Genomic DNA, 25,000 nt, shown 5'->3' with positions numbered 1-25,000 from the left:
AAAGAATAGCCATGAATCGGCCTACTACCCCTTCCATACCCCCCGCCCCCCCCCCAAAAAAAAAGGAGGAAGAAAGTAGAGTCTCCCGGAACCACAATACAGTTTACCTTCTGTGTTGTGTTGTTTGGCGGCGGGAGTGTTGCATTCCTGATGGCGAGGGGATCAGGACACCGGCGGAGGCGGTGACGGGTGTTGTGTGGTGTTGTGCTGTGTGTAGGAAGGTGTTTTTGTCTTTAATTCTGTTTTTGACTCCGTTGTTTTGCTGTTTGGCTGTTTGGTGGCATGTCTTTTTTCTTTTTTTTTTATTTTTATTTTCATTTTTCATTTTTTTTTTTATTTATTTTTTTTTTGCTGTTGAATGTTGTTTGTCTTTCTTGCTTGAGTGAGGGAGGAGCTGGTATGTGTGTGTGTGTGTGTGTGTGTGTGTGTGTGTGTGTGTGTGTGTGTGTGTGTGTGTGTGTGTGTGTGTGTGTGTGGTATGTAAAAAGCCAAGTTTTTTTTCCATTTTATTTATAGTTTTTTTTTTTTTTACTTTCCTTTGCATTGTTCTACAGGATAATGCACTTAACTTGTAGTGAATTTAAGACATTGTTATTCCTTCCCAACTACCATTCATAAATTCATAAATCATAACCATCACCACCACCACCACCACTACTACTACTACTACTACTACTACTACTACTACTACTACTACTACTACTACTACTACTACTACTACTACTACTACTACTCTTGTTGCTATTTCCCCCTCTAGACCATTCCCACCATTGATAAAGCAACAGTAGCAGATCAGTAGAGCGTACATCAAATACGCTGGAATGGGAAATTGATTGGTAAATAGAAAGGTGGATTGAAAGATAAATGGGTAAATAGATAGATAGATAGATAGATAGATAGATAGATAGAGAGAGAGAGAGAGAGAGAGAGAGAGAGAGAGAGAGAGAGAGAGAGAGAGAGAGAGAGAGAGAGAGAGAGAGAGAGAGAGAGAGAGAGAGAGATTCGTGGCCTCATCCTCACGAATTCCCCTCTACCAAAGTTTCTCGCTCAGAGAGAGAGAGAGAGAGAGAGAGAGAGAGAGAGAGAGAGAGAGAGAGAGAGAGAGAGAGAGAGAGAGAGAGAGAGAGAGAGAGACCTACTTCATTTCCTACCTTTGGGCAATGTTCAACACCTCCAATCCTCCCATCACCCTCTCTCTCTCTCTCTCTCTCTCTCTCTCTCTCTCTCTCTCTCTGGAGGAGGAGGAGAAGAAAGGTGAATATCTTCTCCCCAGATGACTTTGGGAGATGATGGAGGAGGAAAGAAGTGAGGGAGGGAGTTTCTCTTCTCCGTGTCAGCCTCAAGGATAACCTTCGTCTGGGAGAGTTTTTTTGGGGATTTTCTTCTCTCCCTCCTCCTCTCCCATCTCTCCCTCCTCTCCCTCCTATCCCTCTCCCTCCTCCTTTCTTTCTCTCCCTCCAATTCCCTGCCTCCTCATCTTCTCCCTCCCTGCCGCCCTCCTTTCTATCTTTCGTTTTTGTTTTTACTTCTCTCTCTCTCTCTCTCTCTCTCTCTCTCTCTCTCTCTCTCTCTCTCTCTCTCTCTCTCTCTCTCTCTCTCTCTCTCAGTCTAATAGATATGGAAAATTAGAAGTATATTGTTGGGGGAGAGAGAGAGAGAGAGAGAGAGAGAGAGAGAGAGAGAGAGAGAGAGAGAGAGAGAGAGAGAGAGAGAGAGAGAGAGAGAGAGAGCAACACATGACTAGGCTGCCGGAAGGAAAAATAAAGGGGAAAAAGGAAAGTAAAGGTGATCTGACAAGCAAACAAGATAGACACACACACACACACACACACACACACACACACACACACACACACACACACACACACACACACACACACACACACACACACACACACACACACACACACACACACACACACAGTGGATGGATCGTGTTATCTCCCACGCTTCCTTGCATCCAGAGGTAAGGCAGGTGCGTTATCATTACTCTCTCTCTCTCTCTCTCTCTCTCTCTCTCTCTCTCTCTCTCTCTCTCTCTCTCTCTCTCTCTCTCTCTCTCTCTCTCGTAATTGTGACGAAATTTAACCTTGACATACAATTGTTTTTTCTTATTCCTCCTCCTCCTCCTCCTCCTCCTCCTCCTCCTCCTCCTCCTCCTCCTCGAATAACTAATCCAGAACAAAAATGTTGAAGAGCGACTGAAGAAACACAGTAATTTCAGGAATCAGGCGTAAAGGGAAGTAATTATTTATCCACTATCTCTCTCTCTCTCTCTCTCTCTCTCTCTCTCTCTCTCTCTCTCTCTCTCTCTCTCTCTCTCTCTCTCTCTCTCTCTCTCTCTCTCAAACATTACCTAGCACTTTCTTTTCTTTTCTTTTTCTTCTTCCCGCAGCACGGTGGGTGAAAGAAAAAGAAAGTATTCATTTGGCGACAGTTCTCTTCCCAGGACGGGCGAGGAAGGAGTCTAAGGAGGCCGCCAGTATTGCCCCGGCAAGAGGGAAGGCCCTGAGTCGTCCTGGGAAAGGAAATTGGAGCTGTATTTTTTATAGGACACTGGTCATTCATAACTGATAGGGAGTTGCTGGTAACTGGCAGTGCAGAGGGGAAGGGAGAGCTGAGGGGAGGGGCAGGCGTGAGGGTGATGTAGTGGCAGTAATGGTAGTGGTGGTGGTGGTGGTGGTGGTGATGGAATTGGTAAAGGGAGAGGAAGGGAAGGGAGAAAGGTGAGGGGTAGGGTAATGGAGTGATTTGAGGTGTGTGTGTGTGTGTGTGTGTGTGTGTGTGTGTGTGTGTGTGTGTGTGTGTGTGTGTGTGTGTGTGTGTGAGATAATACTCGTAATCTCTCTCTCTCTCTCTCTCTCTCTCTCTCTCTCTCTCTCTCTCTCTCTCTCTCTCTCTCTCTCTCTCTCTCTCTCTCTCTCTCTCTCTCTCTCAAATCCTGTTTCCCCGTCGCTGATTAAATATCGAAAAATGAAGTAGACAATAATACTGCAAGAGGGAGGGAGAGGGGAGGCACAGGGGGAGAGAAAGAAAGGGGAGATGGAGAGGAAAAGAAAGAAAAAACACAAGGAAATACTGTGAGAAATGGGAAGGAATAATGGAGAAGATCGAGAAGGAAGAAGGAAGGGATATTAGAGAGAGCAAAAAGAAAACTGGAGCAAGGGAATGGGAAATAAAGAAGAGGAGGAATACGGAATAAGGAAGAGGAGGAATAAATAAAAGGGGGAAGAGAAAGTAGGGAGCGAAGTATGATATAAGAAGATATATAGATAAATCCGTAAATAACTGGAAATCAATGAGAGAGAGAGAGAGAGAGAGAGAGAGAGAGAGAGAGAGAGAGAGAGAGAGAGAGAGAGAGAGAGAGAGAGAGAGAGAGATGAACAGGAAGTAGGAAGGAAAAAAATTGAGACATTAGCGAAGAAATGAAGCGAAAGAAACAGAATCTTAAACGAGGAAAAATAACTCAAAATTTATAATCATTGACACTCGTGGAAAGAAAGAAAGAAAGAAAGGAAGAAAGAAGGAAAAGAAAAGAAAAAAAACCCCTTCTGCTAAAACCACTATTACCAACAGTACCATTACCACTACTACTGCTATTTTACTATTACCAACAGCAACAATAACAGCAATAACGATACCAACAACAGTACCACCACCACTACCACCCACCAACACCACCACCACCACCACCAACAACAACAACATCAACAACAACAACAACAAATAACAACACTACAGGAAGAGAAAATAATGAACTCTGAGAAAGAAAAAAATAAAAGACAAGAAAAAAAAAGAAAGAGAAGATCATTCCACGAAAAAAAAAGAGGCAAACCACCACCACCACCATCACCACCACCACCACCACCACCACCACCACCACCACTACCACCACCACCACCACCACCACCACCACCACCACCGTCACAAAACGTAACAGTCTCCGTCAAAACACATTTCGTCTCCCTGCACCGCGCCACCGAAAACGTTGCTATCACGTCACGAAGGGGCAGCAGGACCACCTGATTGGCTCTCCCCTCCGTGACGTAGCCCTGCCGCTGGCCAATCACGCTCCTCCCCACGCCGACCCGTCCACCAATCACCGCAGCGTCATATGTCGTTGCCCCTCTCCCCCACCAATCAGAGTGGACATCCCGCGCAGAAAGAGAGAGAGAGAGAGAGAGAGAGAGAGAGAGAGAGAGAGAGAGAGAGAGAGAGAGAGAGGCCCCCTCCTTCCTCTCTCTCTTTCCCTATGTAGAGGAACAGCCGTTGCAGAGAGAGAGAGAGAGAGAGAGAGAGAGAGAGAGAGAGAGAGAGAGAGAGAGAGAGACAGGCAGACAGGCAGACATTACCCAAACATCACTTAGAGTAATCACCTTCGCTTAGGACAGTTCCACTTCGATCAAATCACAGGGCATTGTGTGGTGGGATATTTTGCGGCGGAGAATTGATACGGGCAATCAGACCACCATTAATTCAGGGCTGTTCAGGCTCGCGGGAGGTTGAGGGGCAGGAGAAGGGCTGGATGGAGGTGGCGGGGAGCTGGGCCGTTGAGGGAGGGCAAGACTGGACCCGGCCTGTACTGAGGCTGGAAGAAACGAGAGGGGAAGAATTGGAGGTGGAGGAAGGAATAGAATGAATGAATAGAAGGATGGAATAGATGCAGATGTGAGAGAGAATGTACTAGTAGATGGAAGAGTAGGAGGGAGAATGTATAAGAGAGGGTGAGGATAGAACACAAATAGATGCAGGAGTAGGAGAGAAAATGAACAACGAAGAAGAAAAGGTGAAGATTGGGGAGGGAATAAGTGGAGGAATATGGAAAGAATGTATAAGAATGAGAAAGAATAGGCGAAAAATGTTATGGACAGGGGAATGGATGAAGGAAGAGGAAGGAAAAGAGAAAGTACAAGAAGAAGAAAGAACAGAAGGTGATTGATGAATGGATGGAATAATGGCATAAGATGACGGTGAAGAAAGGGAAACTGAAGATATGGGAAAAAGGAAAAAAAAAGTTAATGAGAGATTGGATGAACTAAAGGAAGGGATAGAATAAAAAAAAAATATATATATGAGAATGAACAGATGAGGGATGGGATAGTGGTGGAGAAATGGGAGAGAGAAAGGAAAGGGAAGTGAGTGTGGATATGGACAGGAGCAGTGCAAGGGAGCAGAAAAGAGAGGAATGGAGAGGAGATAGAGTGGAAGGATCAGTTTCTACTCCGTTGATGAATTCCTGTACTGCAGAGATGCTGAAGGAAGGGACGAGAGAGAGAGAGAGAGAGAGAGAGAGAGAGAGAGAGAGAGAGAGAGAGAGAGAGAGAGAGAGAGAGAGAGAATGTATGTTTGTTTCTCTGTTTAAATCTGGCATTGATAACAATCATTATAAACACACACACACACACACACACACACACACACACACACACACACACACACACACACACACACACACACAAGAATATATCACATGAACCCTTTTACCTGTAGTCAATTTACTTACTTTCACTTTTGTTACAGCAGGTGAGGGAAGCATGACAAATCTCCATTAATCATCACCACCACCACCGCCACCACTACCACCACCACTACCTTCTTAACACCTGGTTCATAGCTACCCATTTGTTTGCATCAGTATGGCAATGGTCGCCGGCTGAAAAATAGGTTGGATAGTGCCTGCAAATTGGTTTAGGCTTTGATATGCAAATGAGCTGAGTGGTGGAAGCAGTGGAAGGAACAGCTGGCATGGAGGAGGAGGAGGAGGAGGAGGAGGAGGAGGAGGAGGAGGAGGAGGAAAGCTTTTGTTATGTGGGAGGAAACAGGAGAGATGGCTGCTATGTGGGTAGAGGGATGGATGGAGGTAAGGTGTATATGTGGGAGTAGGAGGAGGAGGAGGAGGAGGAGGAGGAGGAGGAGGAGGAGGAGGGATGGAGGGACATGTGATGGAGGGAAACAGATGGGAATGGAAGGGGTTGTATTGTATTGGTTGGAAAAGGGATTTGAACTGTGTTGCTGAGAGAGAGAGAGAGAGAGAGAGAGAGAGAGAGAGAGAGAGAGAGAGAGAGAGAGAGAGAGAGAGAGAGAGAGAGAGAGAGAGAGAGAGAGAGAGAATATTGGTTTGTATGGAGGGGAATACAATGAGTGGGTGATGCTGATAGAAATAGAGACCAAAAATGAAGATGTAGGAAGATGAGGAAGACGAATGAGGAATAATAGAGACGTAATTGATAAAGATGGCGAAAAAAGTAGGGGAGAAGTGAATATAAGAGAAACAAGGAAATGAATAGGAAAGAAAGAAAGAAAGAATAAAACAATAAAAAGAACACTTGGAGATAAATGGATAAAGCATAGAAGCGATAAACGAGAGAGAGAGAGAGAGAGAGAGAGAGAGAGAGAGAGAGAGAGAGAGAGAGAGAGAGAGAGAGAGAGAGAGAGGATAATGCATTAGATGATGAAACAAATGATAATGCCGATGATGGTGGTGATGATGATGATGTGGATGCTGGGAAAATGATGATGAGGAAGATTGAACAATGCAGTCTTTTGTGGAGGAGGGACGGGGGGAGAGAGGGAGGGTGGGAGGGGGGAGGGATGGAGGAAAGGAAGGTAAAAGGGGGGAAAGCGAGGAGAGGGAAATAAGTAGGAACAAAAGGACCCACAAAGAGGTCGTTTTGTTGTGTAAAATAATTGCGTCTTTATCATTCTCATTAAGTTTTCCCCATCTCTCTCTCTCTCTCTCTCTCTCTCTCTCTCTCTCTCTCTCTCTCTCTCTCTCTCTCTCTCTCTCTCTCTCTCTCATCGTTTATACATTTGTTGCGATTACAAATTCCTTTTCATCTTTGACAGGCGCGTCGTCTTGCGCTTTTTTTTTCCTCGTACTTTATGTCTTTCTACATATTGATTTATCTGTCTATCTATCTATCTATCTATCTATCTATCTATCTATCTATCTCATTATTTATTATTATTATTATTATCAATTTATCAATGTTTATTTGTCTATATCTCTCTATCTCTTATCTATCTATCTATCTATCTATCTATCTATCTATCTCATTATTTATTATTATTATTATTATCAATTTATCAATGTTTATTTGTCTATATCTCTCTATCTCTTATCTATCTATCTATCTATTTATGTCTATCTATCTCTATCTACCATTCTATCTATCTATCTATCTATATCTCTCTCTCTCTATCTATCTATCTATCTATCTATCTATCTATCTGCCTACCTACCTACTTACCTGCCTATCTAACTCCCTACCTACCAGCCTATCTACCTATCCACTCTCTATCTGTCTATCAACATCTCTTTAATTTTTGAAGCGAGTTAGTGAAGGTCTAGGGTAGCAGATGACTGGAATATACTCAGTCATCACGTTGTTAGGATTGAGTTGATAGAGTGCTTTAAAAGAAGATTACATTGATGGACAGGGATGACAGGTGGATATCAGTGGTTGTGTTTTGTACAGGGACTGGTGCGTGTAGGTCAGGTGGGTTCTTACAGCTTCTCTTACGATGTTATTTTCATTTTTAGTGAGGTTTGTGGTAAGGATGAAGTGGCTTGTTCGATTCCCTTTTGTTGCTTCTCTCTCTCTCTCTCTCTCTCTCTCTCTCTCTCTCTCTCTCTCTCTCTCTCTCTCTCTCTGCGTAAGTTATGTACTTTTATTTTTATTCCTTCATTTGTATTCCCTTTATCTACTTTTTTTTTGTGTGGTTCTCGTTTTCCTTTGTTTCGTTATAATTTTGTTCAGTTGATGCTTCAATTTATTTATTTATTTTTTTGTTATTTACTTGTTCTCGTTTTCTTTTGATGTCCTTCACGTTGCCATTTTCATTTCCCCTCTTCCTTTCTCATTTAGTCTCATATTTATTAGTTAATTATTATTCCTCTCACCTACTTTATCACGTGTCTCCTTCTGTCCATAGTCTATAATGCCCCTTTTTCATGTTTTTATTTATTTATTTATTTTTTCTATTTTTATGTGCATTTTCATTGGTTGTGTCTTTCTGCTTACCTCGTTATCATTGCTTCCGCGTGTCTTCCCTCCTTTCTTCTTTCTTCTCTTCATCATTTCGCGCATTCTGCTCTTCCTTCGTATTAATTGTCTCATTCATCCTCGCCCTTCTAACTTGAATATTTATCCTCCTCCTCCTTCTCCTCCTCCAGCGCCAGGTGAATAGTGCGAAGTAGCGTAAAAAATATTATTGAAAAAGGTTCTATTCTTTTCTAAAATGATGCTTCTACTTCTTCCTGTGTGTGTCGGAGGGAGGAGTGGGTGGGACGAAACTTTCTTTACTTTCCATTGCCTGTAGACCAGAGTGTCCTTCTCAAGCTGGTAACTAGGGTGTATGTTGACATAGTTTTTATTACCTGTTATTGTTATATAGGCTCCTCCTCCTCCTCCTCCTCCTCCTCCTCCTCCTAAACCACACTTTTATTACATCATCACATCATGCTCCCGTCATTGACTTCCCTCCCTCCTTCCCTCTCTCCCTCCTTCACCCAGCACCCACCATACCTCCCTGTATAACCACTACGTACCTCATCCTCTCTTCTTCCCTTACCTCCTTCCCTTTACCTGTCCATGCTTCCCGTCAATCCATCTTGCTCCCGTAACCAGCCCTCCTCCTCGCGTGCTCTCGTGACGAACGTTGCGCGCTGTTACGTGTACAGAAGGTGTGTGTGGTCAGCGTGCAAGGCCGGGGGAGGGTCAGTGAGGGCAAGGCAGAGACATGTATAAGGGGGAAGGGGGAGTAAGGGAGCAATAAGGAAGTTGAGGTAGTAGTAAGGGAGGGAATGATGGCATGGAGGAAAGGAGAGAAAGAGAATGGAGGGAATGGAGGGAAGGAGTGGTTAAGGAAATGAAAGGCTGGGAGGAAGGAGGAAAGTGAAGAGTTAAGAAGCAAGGGAGAAGGGACGGTGATGGAGGAGGAAAGGGAGCAAAGGAGAAGAGAAGGAAGGGGTGGGTTGAGTTCTGGACTTAAATAATGGAGAGAAAGTCGATGTGACGGCACCGATTTTAAAGAAGAGGAGGAGGAGGAGGAGGAGGAGGAGGAGGAGGAGGAGGAGGAGGAGGAGGAGGAGAAAAAGAACAACGAAAGCAACAGCAACAATAAGAACTACAACAACAAGTAATGATAATAAAACAACAACAACAACAACTACTACTACTACTACTACTACTACTACTACTACTACTACTACTACTACTACTACTACTACTACTGCTAATGACAATAATAATATGATAGATTATTTCACGATAGATATATAGATACCATAAAAGGAGGAAATGATTAAAATTAAGGGAAGACTATTGAATTAAAGAAAATGAGAAAAAAATATTATTATTATTATTATTATTATTATTATTATTATTATTATTATTATTATTATTAGTAGTAGTAGTAGTAGTAGTAGTAGTAGTAGTAGTAGTAGTAGTAATAGTGGTAGTAATACAAGGGGGAAAAGGAAAATAAACATGCAAGAAAGAAAGCAAGAAAATAGAAGAAATAAAGAAAAGTAGTGAGATAAAGATAGAAGGAGAAAGAAGAACGACAACAAAAAAAGAAAGAAAGAAAGGAAGAAAAAGAAAAGAAGAAGAAGAAGAAGGAACATTAACACAACAAATTATTACGTAAAGGAGAACACCATGAACAAACACAAATTAATAAGAAAACAGAATACAGGAACAAAATAAGATAAACGAAAGAAGGAATACGAGGATGAGGAGGAGGAAAGAAGGAGGAGGAGGAGGAGGAGGAGGAGGAGGAGGAGGAGGAACACAAAGACAACAAAGAAACAAAAAGTAATGAAGACAAACATTTGAAGCAGAAGATAAGGAAAATTACAGCTCTCTCTCTCTCTCTCTCTCTCTCTCTCTCTCTCTCTCTCTCTCTCTCTCTCTCTCTCTCTCTCTCTCTCTCTCTCTCTCTCTCTCGCTTTCTTGGTCGTAAATATACTAATAAGTTATACTACTGCAGAAGGTTATCTTTGAACCCTTCAGTACCACGTGTATAAGCTGCAGAAGGAACCTGACTAGAATTTGCTTAGATATTTTAGATCAGCTGCTTAGATAGTCATCATCATCATCATCATCATCATCATCATCATTATCATCATCATCATCATCATTTTTTGTTAGCAGCAGCAAAGTGAGAATTCATTATGAGTGATAAATAATTTTCTTTCATCGTTATTATGGAAATTCCGGATCAGTTTCTCTCTCTCTCTCTCTCTCTCTCTCTCTCTCTCTCTCTCTCTCTCTCTCTCTCTCTCTCTCTCTCTCTCTCTCTCTCTCTCTCTCTCTCTCTCTCTCTCTCTCTCTAATACTTGCTTTTTTTTTCCCTATTTCCCTACCAGTGTAATTTAATGGTATTGGTCGATGGGGAGAGGCCTTCTTCTCTATTATCCTATTTATTTAACCTACTTAGTAACTAGAACTAGTCTCCAAAACAACCATGGAAGGTCCTAAAGATCATTTGCTGCTTGTTTATTTGTGTAATCCTCCTCCTCCTCCTCCTCCTCCTCCTCCTCCTCCTCCTCCTCCTCCTCGTGATGGTGACGTGGGGTGATGAAGCAAGTGGGTGGTGATGCGGCGGTCTTGAGCGAGGGTGTGAGCAAATGGCCTTTTTTTGTAAGTGTAATGAAGGGAGTGACTGGTGGTGCAATTAACTAATGGAATGGAAAGGTGTTTTTGTGGTGGTGGTGGTGGTGGTGGTGGTGGTTAGTGAGGAAAGTGGTCGGTCGTGCGGTTGCTGTGTTGGTGGTGGTGGTGGTGAGAAGATGGTGATGGTAGCATTTGTTTGTGTAGTTGGTGATTGTGGTGGTAGTGATGATCGGGAAGATGATGCGAATTGGGAGATGATGATGGTGGTGGTGTTGGTGGGGATAGGGGGATAGGTGGGGCAAGAGAGGTGATAATGATGATGATGATGATGATGATGGTAGTGATTGGGGATTGTGGTGGTTGTGATGATGATAATGATAATGATGGTGATGTTCATTGTGGTATAGATGATAGTGGTTGTGAATGTCATTGCTGATGTAATAGTAGTAATATTGTTAATTATGATGGTTGTGAAAGGAAGATTACTGTAAGATTATTTGATATTATACTCTCTCTCTCTCTCTCTCTCTCTCTCTCTCTCTCTCTCTCTCTCTCTCTCTCTCTCTCTGTGCTCCATGTTAAGAAGCAATTATTTCAAGGGCGGTGCAGTAATGGCCACGTAAATAAACTCAGCCTGCCTCACTCATTAACCAATCAGGAAGGGCTCGTCTACCTCATCAACCAATAGAAACACAGCCTTCAATACGATCCACCAGTCAGACGCGCCCAAAGCACCTCCAGGGGACCAATAGGGAGTCAGTGAACCAGGAAGTCTGTCAGTAGATCGTTTACACACACACACACACATGCGAGACCATAAACGTGATCACTTGTGTGTGTGTGTGTGTGTGTGTGTGTGTGTGTGTGTGTGGTAATTACAGGTGAATTCAAAGCACAATCATGTGACTCAGGTAAAATTACACTTGTCACTACTCTTCTCTAAGTACGCAATATAGGCTCTTCGTCCATTTATGCTATAGTAAATAAAAAAAAAAAACGAGGGAAAAGAAAAAATATGTTGGAAGCACCCACGCATCGTCTTAGCTGAGTTCCTGAAGTGCAAAGGGAAATAAATGTAATGTCTGTGCCTCGTGTATTTGTGGAAATGCGGTGAGCTGTGGTAATACTTTGAGGCAGTATTGAAACAAGCCGATATTTGCTTGAATATTTGATGAAAGACAGATTGCTGATAGGACTGGAGATTCTGGGAAATGCGTGGAGCTAGAGAGAGAGAGAGAGAGAGAGAGAGAGAGAGAGAGAGAGAGAGAAATAATCATTGTCCCATTACAGAAGCGATGCTGTAACACGTGCCATCAGACGTCTAGACTGAATGGAAACTCTCTCTCTCTCTCTCTCTCTCTCTCTCTCTCTCTCTCTCTCTCTCTCTCTCTCTCTCTCTCTCTCTCTCTCTCTCTCTCTCTCGTGCGCGTGTTTACGAATGATTCTCCCAATCTTCCCAATTTCGCGTCCTCGCCGGCGGGTTTGTTTGTGTGTATGTGAACGAGAGTCTTTGGTTATCACGTGAACAAACACCTTCCCCCTCTTTACCTGCAGATTGCGGCGGGAAGAATGCAGTGGTGTATCTGTGTATTCAGGAACCTTTCACTTGATGGTGGCGATGATGATGATGATGATAATGCTGGCCGAGAGAGAGAGAGAGAGAGAGAGAGAGAGAGAGAGAGAGAGAGAGAGAGAGAGAGAGAGAGAGAGAGAGAGAGAGAGAGAGAGATAACGAGATTTTCTGTTCTCTTCTCATCTCAAGTCTCTCCTCAGCCCTTCATCAAGACACCCACTGAATACCCTGATTGCCAAAGGCTTTCTCGCCCTCACCCCTGCCCTCCTCCCCTTCACCCTCACCCTTATCCTTATTACTGATGCTGCCCGGGTGAAGAGGGGACATATGAGGTGGTGAGGGGAGGGGTACCTGGTGATCATGAGGGCTGGGGTAGCATAAAGGTGATGATGATGATGATGATGATGATGGTGGTGATGGTGATTATGATGAGGAAAGGAATGGTAATGGTGGTGAAAGGTTAGAATATTATGGTGAATGTAGTGAAACAGTGGAGTATGAGTGGTAGGTGGTAGTGGTGGGTGGATGGGCTGTGGAGGTGTGGTATGTGACAGGTGGAGTGTTTTGTGGAGTGATTAGAGTAAGTTTGGACGATAGTTGAGTGTAATGATGACTGGTGATGAGTGGAGGGGGTGTGCAGTGGTGACAGTGGGTTCGGGGAGTGGCAGTTGTGGTGAGTGGAAGGGTTATGGAGAGGGAGGCATGATGTAGTGAAGTGTCCAGAAGAGGTGCAGAAGAAATTGAGAAGATATGAGACATTCACATTAATTTACCTTATATTTATCTATTTTCTTGCCTTTATGCATAGGTTGATTGGCAGAGTACCTGTGAGTTGATTTGCACTACCTGTACTACCTCACGTATAGCCCTGGTCAGTGGTTGAGTAACACACTATCCCCCATTATTCCACTGTAGCGTGCCGTTGCAATCTTGAGTGGTCTGATCAGCGAGGAATATGAGGTTACTTGATCAGAGGACTTAGTATCAAGGTGCAGCCAGAGTGGGTGAAGATGATTACCCGCCTCCTGACTACTGTTGTACCTGGCGCTCTGAATACAATGGGATCAAGACAACTAAGCCTCTAATAATGAACACGGCCAGCTTATAACGTAACGGAAACCTCACAAATGGAGCAACGTGACAAACTTGAAGTGAAGTTACGTCACCGGATCGCCTTAAGATAATCTAACCTAACCTAACCTAACCTAACCTAACCTAACCTTAAGATAATCTAACCTAACCTAACCTAACCTAACCTAACCTAACCTAACCTAACCTAACCTAACCTTACCTTACCTAACCTAACCTAACCTAACCTAACCTAACCTAACCTAACCTAACCTTACCTAACCTAACCTAACCTAACCTAACCCTAACCTAACCTAACCTAACCTAAACCAACTGGACCAACGTAACGAGCCTAAAGTGAATTGACGTCATTGGATCACTCTAACTCTTTCAGTTTGATACAAGACAATTATCACCACCATATGCAATGCATGAAAGCTTTACAAGCATTTGAAAAAAAAAGTTGAGTGAAAAAGAAAAGATTTTGCAATTTCTAACTAGTTTAAAGATTGAATGTGGCTGTAGAACATGTACGAGTAAAGATGTCTCAGAGAGATTGGTAATTAGAGAAAGGTGTACCGAGTGGCAGTCAAATGGTTAAGACAACCCTCGTAACGCCTCAGCCTCGTCGCAGCTCATGGAAGCAACACACGGAGCCACGAAGTAATAACAACACGAACAGTAGCGTAACAAGGAGCCTGAAAAGAAATAGACCAGTTAGACCTCCCTGCCAATAACCACCCGTCCCTCACTACCCTGGCCTTTCAAAGACAGTCCCTTATCTTAAACGCAAATCACAGGCATCCGCAATTAGGGAAGATGAGAGAAAATCACCACCCCCTCTCCCCGTCACCGTCATCCTCACTATCATCACCACCACACAAAACCGCACCTTTCATCACGCTAAGTTATACGACTAGCTTGACCACCTGAATAAAAACGACACACGGTGAAGAAGAAGCGGGTGATGGGAAAAGCGATAAGAGAGTGAAGCATTTTTAAGGCTATTTCTCCTGCCTTAACTTTCAGGGTCCTGTAGGGAGGGGGAGATTAATAGAGGGGGAGTGAGGGGACGGCTTCTTCTCCTCCCCTTAGTATGCAAGTCAGGTGAGGGGAGGCGAGGGGAACAAGCTCTCAAAGGTAGAATCACACACCTGCGAAATTGTCATGGGAAGTGTGTGATTAGAGGCAGGTGTGGAGGGGGTGATGAGGGTGATGGGGTGATGGGGAGGAGGGAGTGATGGGGGTGTTAAGAGGCAGGGATGCCATGTGGATTGTGTGAAGTGTTGGAGAGAGAGAGAGAGAGAGAGAGAGAGAGAGAGAGAGAGAGAGAGAGAGAGAGAGAGAGAGAGAGAGAGAGAGAGAGAGAGAGAAATTCCCGTCACTATTATTCTGGTAATGCAGGGAAAGTCGTTGAGCGTGACAGTGAAGGGTGGCGCCCACTTATCAGAGGCAGCGCCCGCCTCTATCACCATCACCACCCTAATCTCTACACCACTCCACCACTCCCCTACCCACGGATATCATCACCATCCTCATCATCATCATCATCATCATCATCATCATCATCATCATCATCATCATTGTCACCAGTAGGACCAACATCATCATCACCATTATCATTGTCGTCACACCATCATCACTGTCACCATTAAGACCTACATCTTCACCATTATCATCGTTGTCATCACCGTCATCATCATCACCATCACCATCATCATCGTCGCCATCATCATCATCATCATCATCATCATCATCATCATCATCATCATCATCACCTGTACCATCATCACAATCATCATGTTCATTACTATAGTTTGAAATATTTTGTCGTCTGAAAAATCATTTTAACAATGGCAGTCCGTCGTTTAAATCATGGCTAACAACAACAACAACAACAACAACAACAACAACAACAACAACAACAACTGTCACATGCTTATTACGAAGTCTAGTACAGTAATATTTTTCTCGTTTGGTTCCTGTCTACACTCTCCCTCTTTGTTTGACACTTTCCTCCCTCACTACTACGAGCAGGGAGAGAAATTGGAGAGAGGGAGGGAGGGAGGGAGGAGCGAGGAGGGAGAAACCAGAAAAATTGGTGAGGCGAAGTGAAAGTTGCAAAAGATCTATTGATTGGCAACGTGAGAGGAAAGAAAGGAGAGAGAGAGAGAGAGAGAGAGAGAGAGAGAGAGAGAGAGAGAGAGAGAGAGAGAGAGAGAGAGAGAGAGAGAGAGATTCCCAAAGTATCTCTCTTGTCGCTCTCCTCTTCTCTACACCTCTCCTTTCCCTCCCCTCCCCCCATCCACTATAGCCATTTCACACACCATTCCAACTTTTTTCATTTTACAACTGCGGTCTGTTGTTGCGTCGAGACTCACCTGGAGGAAGGGAGAGAGCGAGATAAAGAGCTAGAGAGAGAGAGAGAGAGAGAGAGAGAGAGAGAGAGAGAGAGAGAGAGAGAGAGAGTAAAAGGAAAAGGGAAAAGAAAGAAATAAGAAAACGACGAACAAGACTCCATCACCATTTTACCATCTACTTGTTTCTTCTTTCCCGTCTTCTTTATTTTTCTTGTTCGTCTTTTTGTTCCTCGTATTTCTCCCCCTTGAATTTTTACGTGAATGTGGAGTAAATATGTGTAGGTGTTGTGATCTTGTGGGTTGACATTCATTTCCTACTGTGGCGAAAGATTGATGGGTAGGTGGTTGGGTGGATGGTTGTGGTTGAGTGTATAGGTGGATGAATGTGTGTGGGTGAGTCGGTGGCTTGCTTGGTGGATGAGTAGATGGTGAGTGTGGGTGGATGGCTGAGTGGATGAGTGATGGTGATTGAGTCTCCGTGAATTTAGTATGGGTGGAGTATGGTTGGATGGGGTATGGATGGTGGGTTTATTGTGAATGTGGATGGATGGGTATGAATGAGTTGAATACGTCGGTGGAGGCAATGGATTTGTGGGTGGTGGTTGGATGGATGGATCAATGAATAGTGGGTGGTAGCGTGGCTGAGTTGGGAGTGGGTATGTTGGTGGGTGTGAGTGGATGTATAGACGGATGAGGTTAATGGAAAGTGAATGAATGTGGTTGAGTTGATAGGTGGACGCATTTGAGTGTGTGAGTGTGTGAGTGGGTAAGTGGGTTGGCAAACGTTATATAAGTGTGGGTGAATGCACATGCGCCTTTCACCAAGCCTATATTCAAGACATCTAAGTGTACAAACATTTTATTGACATACTGGTTGGGGTACCTTGTGACCAGTGACCAGACTTTTAAGGGAGGTTTCAAGACACTTATCCTTAAATTTTTGACAAGTGTTTCTGATTCGGCACCTCAGCGGGCATTTTTTTTTCTTCTAATTGTGTTGCCCTCGGCCGGTGCCCCTCTTACATAAAAAAGTGCCCCAAACGTCCTGAGGTCTTCGTTGACTGACGCCTCTCTCCTGACGATCACCTGACTTAGGATTCTTATAACCTGAGTATCTGCCTCAATACTAAATGACGCTCCCGATTTTGTGCGTTTAAACGGATTCAGGTTTACTTTTTATGGTGAGAGAGAGAGAGAGAGAGAGAGAGAGAGAGAGAGAGAGAGAGAGAGAGAGAGAGAGAGAGAGAGAGGGGAGGAGAGAGAGAGAGATTCAACGTGCCTTAGTTCGATACCCACTGATTGTGTATTCATGAGTAGGAGGAGGAGGAGGAGGAGGAGGAGGAGGTGGTGGTGGTGATGGTGGTGGTGGTATCTGATAGAATTTGTTACTCGGTGCCTGTCTGTTCCTCTGTCTGTCTGTCTGTCTGCCTGTCCGTCTGTCTGTCTGCCTACTTGTCTTTCCATCTGTCTGTGTGTATGTCTTTCTGTTGTCTAGTTGTATCTGTGTGTGTGGGGAGGTTGTGTCTGTCTGTCTGTCTGTCTATCTGTCTGTTTGTCTGTCTATCTGTCTGTCTGTCTGTCTGTCTGTCTGTCTGTCTGTCTGTTTATCTGTCTGTCTGTCTGTCTGTCTGTCTGTCTGTCTGTCTGTCTGTCTGTCTGTCTGTCTGTCTGTCTGTCTGTCTGTCTGTCTGTCTGTCTGTCTGTCTGTCTGTCTCTCTCTCTCTCTCTCTCTCTCTCTCTCTCTCTCTCTCTCTCTCTCTCTCTCTCTCTCTCTCTCTCTCTCTCTCTCTCGATCAAAGAAGTATCGTGTGAGGAAGATTTCTTGGACTTCACTTATTCATAGGACGCTCGACCCTCCTTTCCTCCTCCTCCTCCTCCTCCTCCTCCTCCTCCTCCTTTTTTTACGTCTTTTTTTTTTCCTCCCTCCTTTCCCTCAATCGTAGATCCCTGGATTTCGATATTTTTGAGTTGTATGTTTTGTTGTGGTGCTTTTACGTTATTGTTTTCCTGATATTTATTTATTTTTTTATTTATTTATTTTATCTATCTGTCTATCTATTTATTGATTGAGTGATTGAGTGATTTTTTTTACTTATTTGTTTATCTATATTCCTAATGTCGCTAGAGTAGTGATGATGATGATGATGATGGTGGTGATGATGGTGGTGGTGGTGGTGGTGGTGGTGGTGGTGGTGGTGGTGGTGGTGATTATTATTATTATTATTATTATTATTATTATTATTATTATTATTATTATTATTATTATTATTGGTTACTGCCGCTTTGTTGCTTATTCTCTCTCTCTCTTTCTCTCTCTCTCTCTCTCTCTCTCTCTCTCTCTCTCTCTCTCTCTCTCTCTCTCTCTCTCTCTCTCTCTCTCTCTCTCTCTCTCTCTCTCTCTCTCTCTCTCCCCCTCCTTCCCCCGAACACCGCAATACAGTCATGTTCGTCGGTCATGTTGTGCCGTCTGTGGCGTGTTGCGAGGGGCGGGGAGAGAGAGAGAGAGAGAGAGAGAGAGAGAGAGAGAGAGAGAGAGAGAGAGAGAGAGAGAGAGAGAGAGAGAGTAATGGAAAATTGAAAGAGCAAAGAGGTGTGATTTAGGCGATAGAATAATGAAACATAGGAGGAAAAAGAGGAGAAGGAAAAGAAAATGAAAGAGAAGAGGAAGAGAGCTACAATTAATGACACAAATAGTAGTTCGTATTAAAAAAAAAAAGAAAGAAAAAGAAAAATCTCTATCTGCCTTATATTTCAAACTTTACTATATTGAGTTACTTCCTTAGGGATCTCATAAGTGATCGCTACCTCTTACACCTCCCCTTAACCCTGTTCCTATGTCTTCCCTCATCCTCCCCTCAGTCTCCCCTTCTCCCCTCAGTCTTCCCTCGGCTTCCCCTCATCCTCGCCTCATTCATCTCTCACCCTCGACCCCGGAGATAACGCGTGCTGGGGGAATTTTGGACTCAAGACTGGGAATCGCTCTTGGGGCCAAGGGGAGCCATGCTATTGATAGATTTAATATCCCAAAGTGATTTTACAGTGTTGATTTTTACTTCAATTACTCCTCCTCCTCCTCCTCCTCCTCCTCTCCACCCAAGGTACGTGTCTCTTTCCTGTCCCTCGCCTTCTTTACGTGTGTGTGTGTGTGTGTGTGTGTGTGTGTGTGTGTGTGTGTGTGTGTGTGTGTGTGTGTGTGTGTGTGTGTGTGTTTCGAAGGGAAAGAATGATGTCGTCGCGGAAACTCGAGGGAGGGAATGAGGGAAAGGGAAGCCCACTAGTGTGGTTCGCAGATTATGTGCCGAAGAAAAATTCTGAATTAGTTTTCCTCCCCCAAAAAGTTTGTTGTGCTGTTACTGGCCTTGCTGTGGAAAGTTGCAGCGGCGGGGAGCACAAGACACAGGCGGAGGGAGAGAGTGAGAGTGTGGAAGTGTGCAGCGACAGTCACCTCATCCACCTGTCGTGGCGGGAATGTCTCTGCTTGTAGGTGTGCAAAGGTGAGTGGAAACAATGTACAGCCAATGAAAAGGCACGTGACGATGTTAAACGAAATGATGATAGTGATGATGAGTATGATGATGATTATGACGATGGTGATGCTCTCTGAATTGTTATGAAATGCTCTTCGTTTTCTTCTTTTATCTTTACGTCTGTGTTTTGTTAGAGTATGTATGTTTTCTAGTTAATGTTTTGCTTCATCTCGCTCCTTCCTCGTCTTTCTTTTCCCTTTGGAGAGATGAATTAATTTCTGCTTGTTTTCCCTTAATCTGTTTTGTGACATTCCTTCTGGTGGTTCTGTGCTCTCTCTCTCTCTCTCTCTCTCTCTCTCTCTCTCTCTCTCTCTCTCTCTCTCTCTCTCTCTCTCTCTCTCTCTCTCTCTCTCTCTCTCTTGCTTCTTGTGGGTAATTATTCTATTATCTTCTTCCTGTCCATCATCTTCCTTTAGTCTTCTTTCCTCTTCCTTCTTCGCCCGCTGTTCCTCTGGGTTATCATGTAATCTTGCTCTCCTTCCCCTTCCTATGCTTCTCCCTTGTGCTCACATTACATATTCATTCACTCCCAACTTCCCTCCTTCCCTCCGTCCCTCCACCCGTTCACCGCCTCCGTCGGGACCTACTACTTGAGGCCTCGGTGTGTCTTAATTATGCTTCTGGATTTCTAAATTAGTAGAGGAGAAGCCGGTGTAGGGGAGACGGTCACTTTGGGTTTTGTTGAAGGCGTGTAGGGAGGGGGAGGCGGTTAGGAGAGGCGTGGGATGTTGAAAGAAGTGAAGGTAAAGAAGGTGTGTTTGTGATGAGGGCGTGTGATTATGGATGGTAAGTGTGATGTGGGGCATTGTGGTCTGTGCGTGTGCGTGTGCGTGTGTGTGTGTGTGCGTGTGTGTGTGTTTATCGTAATTTTCCGGATACCTAAAAAGAACAGCAGATATGAAGGGAAAACTGGGTGATAATGATGATGGTGATGATGATGATGATGGGCATTGGTTGTGGATGGGTGATCTACTAATATATAATAGTGAGTTGATGGGGTGATGATAATGGGGTGATTGGTGGAGATGATGAATGGTGATGATGGCTGATAAGTGTTGACGGGTATGGACAGTGATGCAAAAATGGATCACACATTGTCACATAAATACCCGGTGCTGTTATATTTATGAAGATAGACTACGAAATTACTCGGAAATAATACATGGTAGCTAGAATAGAATATAATGAACAGTAGTAGTGGTAGTAGTGGTAGTCGTAATAGTAGTAGTAGTAGTAGTAAAACAGTGTAGCCAGACAGAAAATAAATTAAAAGAGAGCAATATAAAAATCCTCGATGAATAGAAATCGGTATAAACTAAAATATAAATGAGAAGAATAAAAAAAAAAGAGATGGATTATATATTGATGCCTGACAGACAGACAGGGTACTGAATGGTGAAGCAAGGAGGTGTTAATGAATGAGGTACGAAAAGATTTACTGGTGATTGAAGGAGTTACAGGTGTGAAGGCTGACAGGTGTTGTGCAGGTAATGGAGAGAAAGGTGAGGCGGAGGGAGGAGAGAAAAAGAGGCATATAAAAAAAGCAGCAACGTTAAAGTATAATAGACTAAGGTTGTAAAAGATGGATGGAAGAACAGTACATACGAGTATAAATGATTTATTTCACTCCTTGGCGTTTTTTTTTATTATTCTTTGTTTTCCGTTCTTTAATTCGTGTTTTTTCCTTCCATCTTTTTCTGTTATTATTTCGTATTTTCCTTCCTTTCTTGTCTTTTTTTTTAAGAAAGTTATTTGTTTATTTAATTATTTATATATATTTACCTTCATATATATATATATATATATATATATATATATATATATATATATATATATATATATATATATATATATATATATATATATATATATATATTCTTTTACTTATTAATTATTCATTTTTTGTGTCTATCAATGAGTAGTTGTGTTCATATTTTTTTTTTCTATCTATCTACGAGTATCAGTTTATTTGTGTATGTGTATTTCTCCTCTCTCTCTCTCTCTCTCTCTCTCTCTCTCTCTCTCTCTCTCTCTCTCTCTCTCTCTCTCTCTCTCTCTCTCTCTCTCTCTCTCTCTCTCTCTCCTTTCCTTCCTTCCTTCTTCCATCTCACCATTACTTACCTTTCCATTTTCCTTCTTGGTTCTTCCTTCCTCACACGGTCCCTGCTCCCTTTCCATTCCTTCCTTTCCTCCTCCAGCTGCTCCCTGCTCCTTGCCTCCCTGCCACCCTCTCCCTACCTGAGGCCACCTGACTTACCTGCCGCTATTAGTATACGGGAGTTTGGAGTCTCGCCACTTAATTACTGGAAACTTAGTGAGGAAGAGGAACGCAGATACCTCTCCTGAGATTCCTCTCTCTCTCTCTCTCTCTCTCTCTCTCTCTCTCTCTCTCTCTCTCTCTCTCTCTCTCTCTCTCTCTCTCTCTCTCTCTCTCTCTCTCTCGTTCGCTCATTATTATTCCTCCTGAAGGTAAGTAATTATCTTACTTATTCTCGCTTTAAATTTTGTTTGAAAGCGATGTTAATATGAATGGCTACTATTGCTGCTGCTGCTGCTGCTGCTGCTGCTGCTGCTGCTGCTGCTGCTACTACTACTACTACTACTACTACTACTACTACTACTACTACTACTACTACTACTACTGCTGCTGCTGCTGCTGCTGCTGCTGCTGCAGCTGCTGCTGCTTCTACTGCTACTGCTGCTGTTGTTGCTGCTACTATTACGATTATATTGTTGTTGTTGTTGTTGTTGTTGTTGTTGTTGTTGTTGTTGTTGTTGTTGTTGTTGATGATGATGATGTTATTGTTTTCCTCCTCCTCCTCCTCCTCCTCCTCTTTTTCATCATCATCATCATCATCATCATCATCATCATCATCATCATCATCATCATTCTCACCCTCATCATCACCATCAGGCATTTTTTCATGGGGAGGAGTTGGAGAGCAGGATGCATTTCCGTGAACAATTGCAGCATATTATCATAGCTGACGGACTTCAGACTGAAAAAAAAAATGCGTATGGCCGTGTCAACAAACGTTTTTCCGCCATCCTTGAAACGTTTAATCCCATCATGAATTCCCTGGTAAACATTTATTCAGATTTAAGTTGTCAGAAGCAAACGTTGGCGCGCGGTTAAGGATTAAAGAGGAAGAAACGTTTACGGTAATCGATGTTTGTGTGGATAGAAAAGGCTTGCTCTTCCTGTCCTCTCTTCCTTCCTGCTTGCCTGCCTGCCTGCCTGCCTGCGCGCGCGCGCTAGAGAGAGAGAGAGAGAGAGAGAGAGAGAGAGAGAGAGAGAGAGAGAGAGAGAGAGAGAGAGAGAGAGAGATGGTTGTGAGAGGAAAGGAGATAAGATAATGAAGGAAAGGACGAAGAGGAAGAGAAGAAAGGACAGGATGAGGATGAAGAAGAGAAGGAAGTCGCAAAGAAGGAAAATAAAGAAAAACAAGGAAAACTCATGAATGGAATGAAATGAACTAAAGAAAAATCGAATACACACACACACACACACACACACACACACACACACACAGAGAGAGAGAGAGAGAGAGAGAGAGAGAGAGAGAGAGAGAGAGAGAGAGAGAGAGAGAGAGAGGGGGGATTAAAAAAAAATCATAATAAAAACAGGTGTGAGAGTAAATGTTTTGAAAGAGACCAGCTGACTGGCCAACATTTCCTGGTATTGAAAGTTTTGTCTGAACTGGAGAGTGGAAGGGAGGCAAGAAGGGAAAGGAAGGGAAGGGAAGGCAATGTGAATGAAGGGAAGGGAAGGGAAGGCTACAGGATTGAAAGGTAGTAAGGACACGAAGCGAGGGAAGGAGTGAGGAAGAAAGTGAGGGAAATAAACCTAAAGAGGTAAAAATGTGAAAATGGAAATGACAGGGAGGTTATGAAAGGAGGAAAGGAATGAGGAGGAAAGTTAACGAAGGAGGAAAGAAACGGGAAAAGGAAATAACATCCGTGAATATACTAAGAGGAACGGCGAAAGGAAGGAGGAGGAGAAGGAGGAGGAGGAGGAGGAGGAGGAGGAGGAGGAGGAGGAGGAGGAGGAGGAGGTAGGACGAGAACAGAAAGAGAGAGAGAGAGAGAGAGAGAGAGAGAGAGAGAGAGAGAGAGAGAGAGAGAGAGAGAGAGAGAGAGAGAATGTGTTTGTGTGTGTGTGTGTGTGTGTGTGTGTGTGTGTGTTTGTGTGTTACGTCATTATTCAAGTGTCAAGGTTTTGGCAGAGCACCTGTGTGCTTTCCCAACACCTTTGCTTCTCCTTCAGGTTGTATTGGTGGTGGTAGTGGTGGTGGTAGTAGTATTGGTGGTGATCTTTATTATCGATAATGGGAGGTAGTAATGGTGTTGTATGCCATTATCGTAATGCCCTCGAACTTCTTGTTTGTTTTGGCTAAGCTTAGAGTAGTGCTGTGATGGTGGTGATGATGGTAATGCTGATTGTGCTGTTGATGGTGGTGGTGTTGGTAAAGGCAGTTGGTGGTGGTTCTGTTAGGTTAGGTTTGCGATGTTGGTAGTGGTCATTGATTCCAAATAATGAGCAAAACAGTTAGTTAAATATGGGTAGTGATGGTTATGATGATGGTGGTGAATTTAGGATGACTGGCTATGTTGAATTACGTGTATGTAGGTGATAGCAGTGTTCACCACTTAGATGAAAAAAGTTTAGCGGAAAAATTTTTCAATTTTTTTTACAGGTCCAGACCTGTAAAAAAAATTGAAAAAAAATTGAATTTAAAGAATTTTTACATAACAATTGTGATATGTTCTTTATTTAAAAGAACTATTATACATATGCAGAATAGTCTTTTGAGTTCTTTGGAGTACAGGACACATAAAAATAATTTTATTTGTCAATGCATCTAATAATGGTTTATTGACAAATCCTCCGTAAGTACACTGCTTTACAAGTTCACGGGGGCACCACAAGTCTCCCAGGGCACGACAGGCACTCAACAGGGCACTCAACAGGCAGGGAAACACTTCCAAAGCAGGCAGGCACACGCTCGCTTCCTCTCGGGCCGCGTGTCTCCGCTCTCTTTCTTTTCCCGCCTCTTCCAGTGCTGCCACCCGCACCCATGCCCCTGGTGTAACGCTATATATATATATATATATATATATATATATATATATATATATATATATATATATATATATATATATATATATATATATATATATATATTATATGAATATTCTTTTCTGCATTTCATAATTTAATCATCTGTAACCTTAGATGAAAAATGTTTAATTAAATTTTTTTTTTTTACATGTCTGGACCTGTGTTAACAAAAAATTGAATTCAAAGAATTTTTACCTAATAATTGTGATATGTTCTTTCCTTAAAAAGAACCATTATACATATGCAGAATAGTCTTTTGAGTTCTTTTGAGTACAGTACACATAAAAATAATTTTTCACTCTTTAAAGAAATTAAGACAGGTATTAAACACACTTTTTCGATTGATACGTACATTTTATATGAATATTCTTCTGCATATCATAATTTAAACATCCTAAGATGAAAAATCTTAGTGGTAGTGACTGTATGGTAACGGTGATGATAGTTATGATGTTGGTGATGGGAATGACGATGACAAGTAAGGTATACGAGTAGTTGTGAACAGCAAAGTCTTAATATGCAGCAACCCCATCCAACGAAGGGAGAGAGAGAGAGAGAGAGAGAGAGAGAGAGAGAGAGAGAGAGAGAGAGAGAGAGAGAGAGAGAGAGAGAGAGAGAGAGAGAGAGAGAGAGAGAGAGAGAGAGAGAGGAGGTTGAGTGTGTGTGTGTGTGTGTGTATGTGTATGTGTGTGTGTGTGTGTATGTGCGCAGAGTAACACTTATGAAATTTC

At 43.0% G+C, this 25,000-nt stretch overlaps 1 protein-coding gene across 1 annotated transcript in view; it reads right to left on the bottom strand.

Annotated features, from left to right (window-relative positions):
• The window catches only part of LOC135115139 (lateral signaling target protein 2 homolog), a 63,356-nt gene that overhangs the window by 36,578 nt on the left and 1,778 nt on the right, over positions 1 to 25,000 (bottom strand). The window contains exons 2-3 of the mRNA XM_064031639.1: positions 18,975 to 19,094; positions 14,923 to 15,038 (exon numbers count right to left, since the gene is read on the bottom strand). Of these exons, the coding sequence (XP_063887709.1) occupies positions 14,923 to 15,038; positions 18,975 to 19,094 (236 nt within the window). The remainder of the gene's footprint in view (positions 1 to 14,922; positions 15,039 to 18,974; positions 19,095 to 25,000) is intronic.

Source organism: Scylla paramamosain, chromosome 28 (genome assembly GCF_035594125.1).
Source record: "Scylla paramamosain isolate STU-SP2022 chromosome 28, ASM3559412v1, whole genome shotgun sequence".
In the NCBI taxonomy this organism is placed as follows: domain Eukaryota; kingdom Metazoa; phylum Arthropoda; class Malacostraca; order Decapoda; family Portunidae; genus Scylla; species Scylla paramamosain.
The sequence above is the reverse complement of the archived record's forward strand: the minus strand, read 5'-3'. Positions and strand labels throughout refer to the sequence as shown.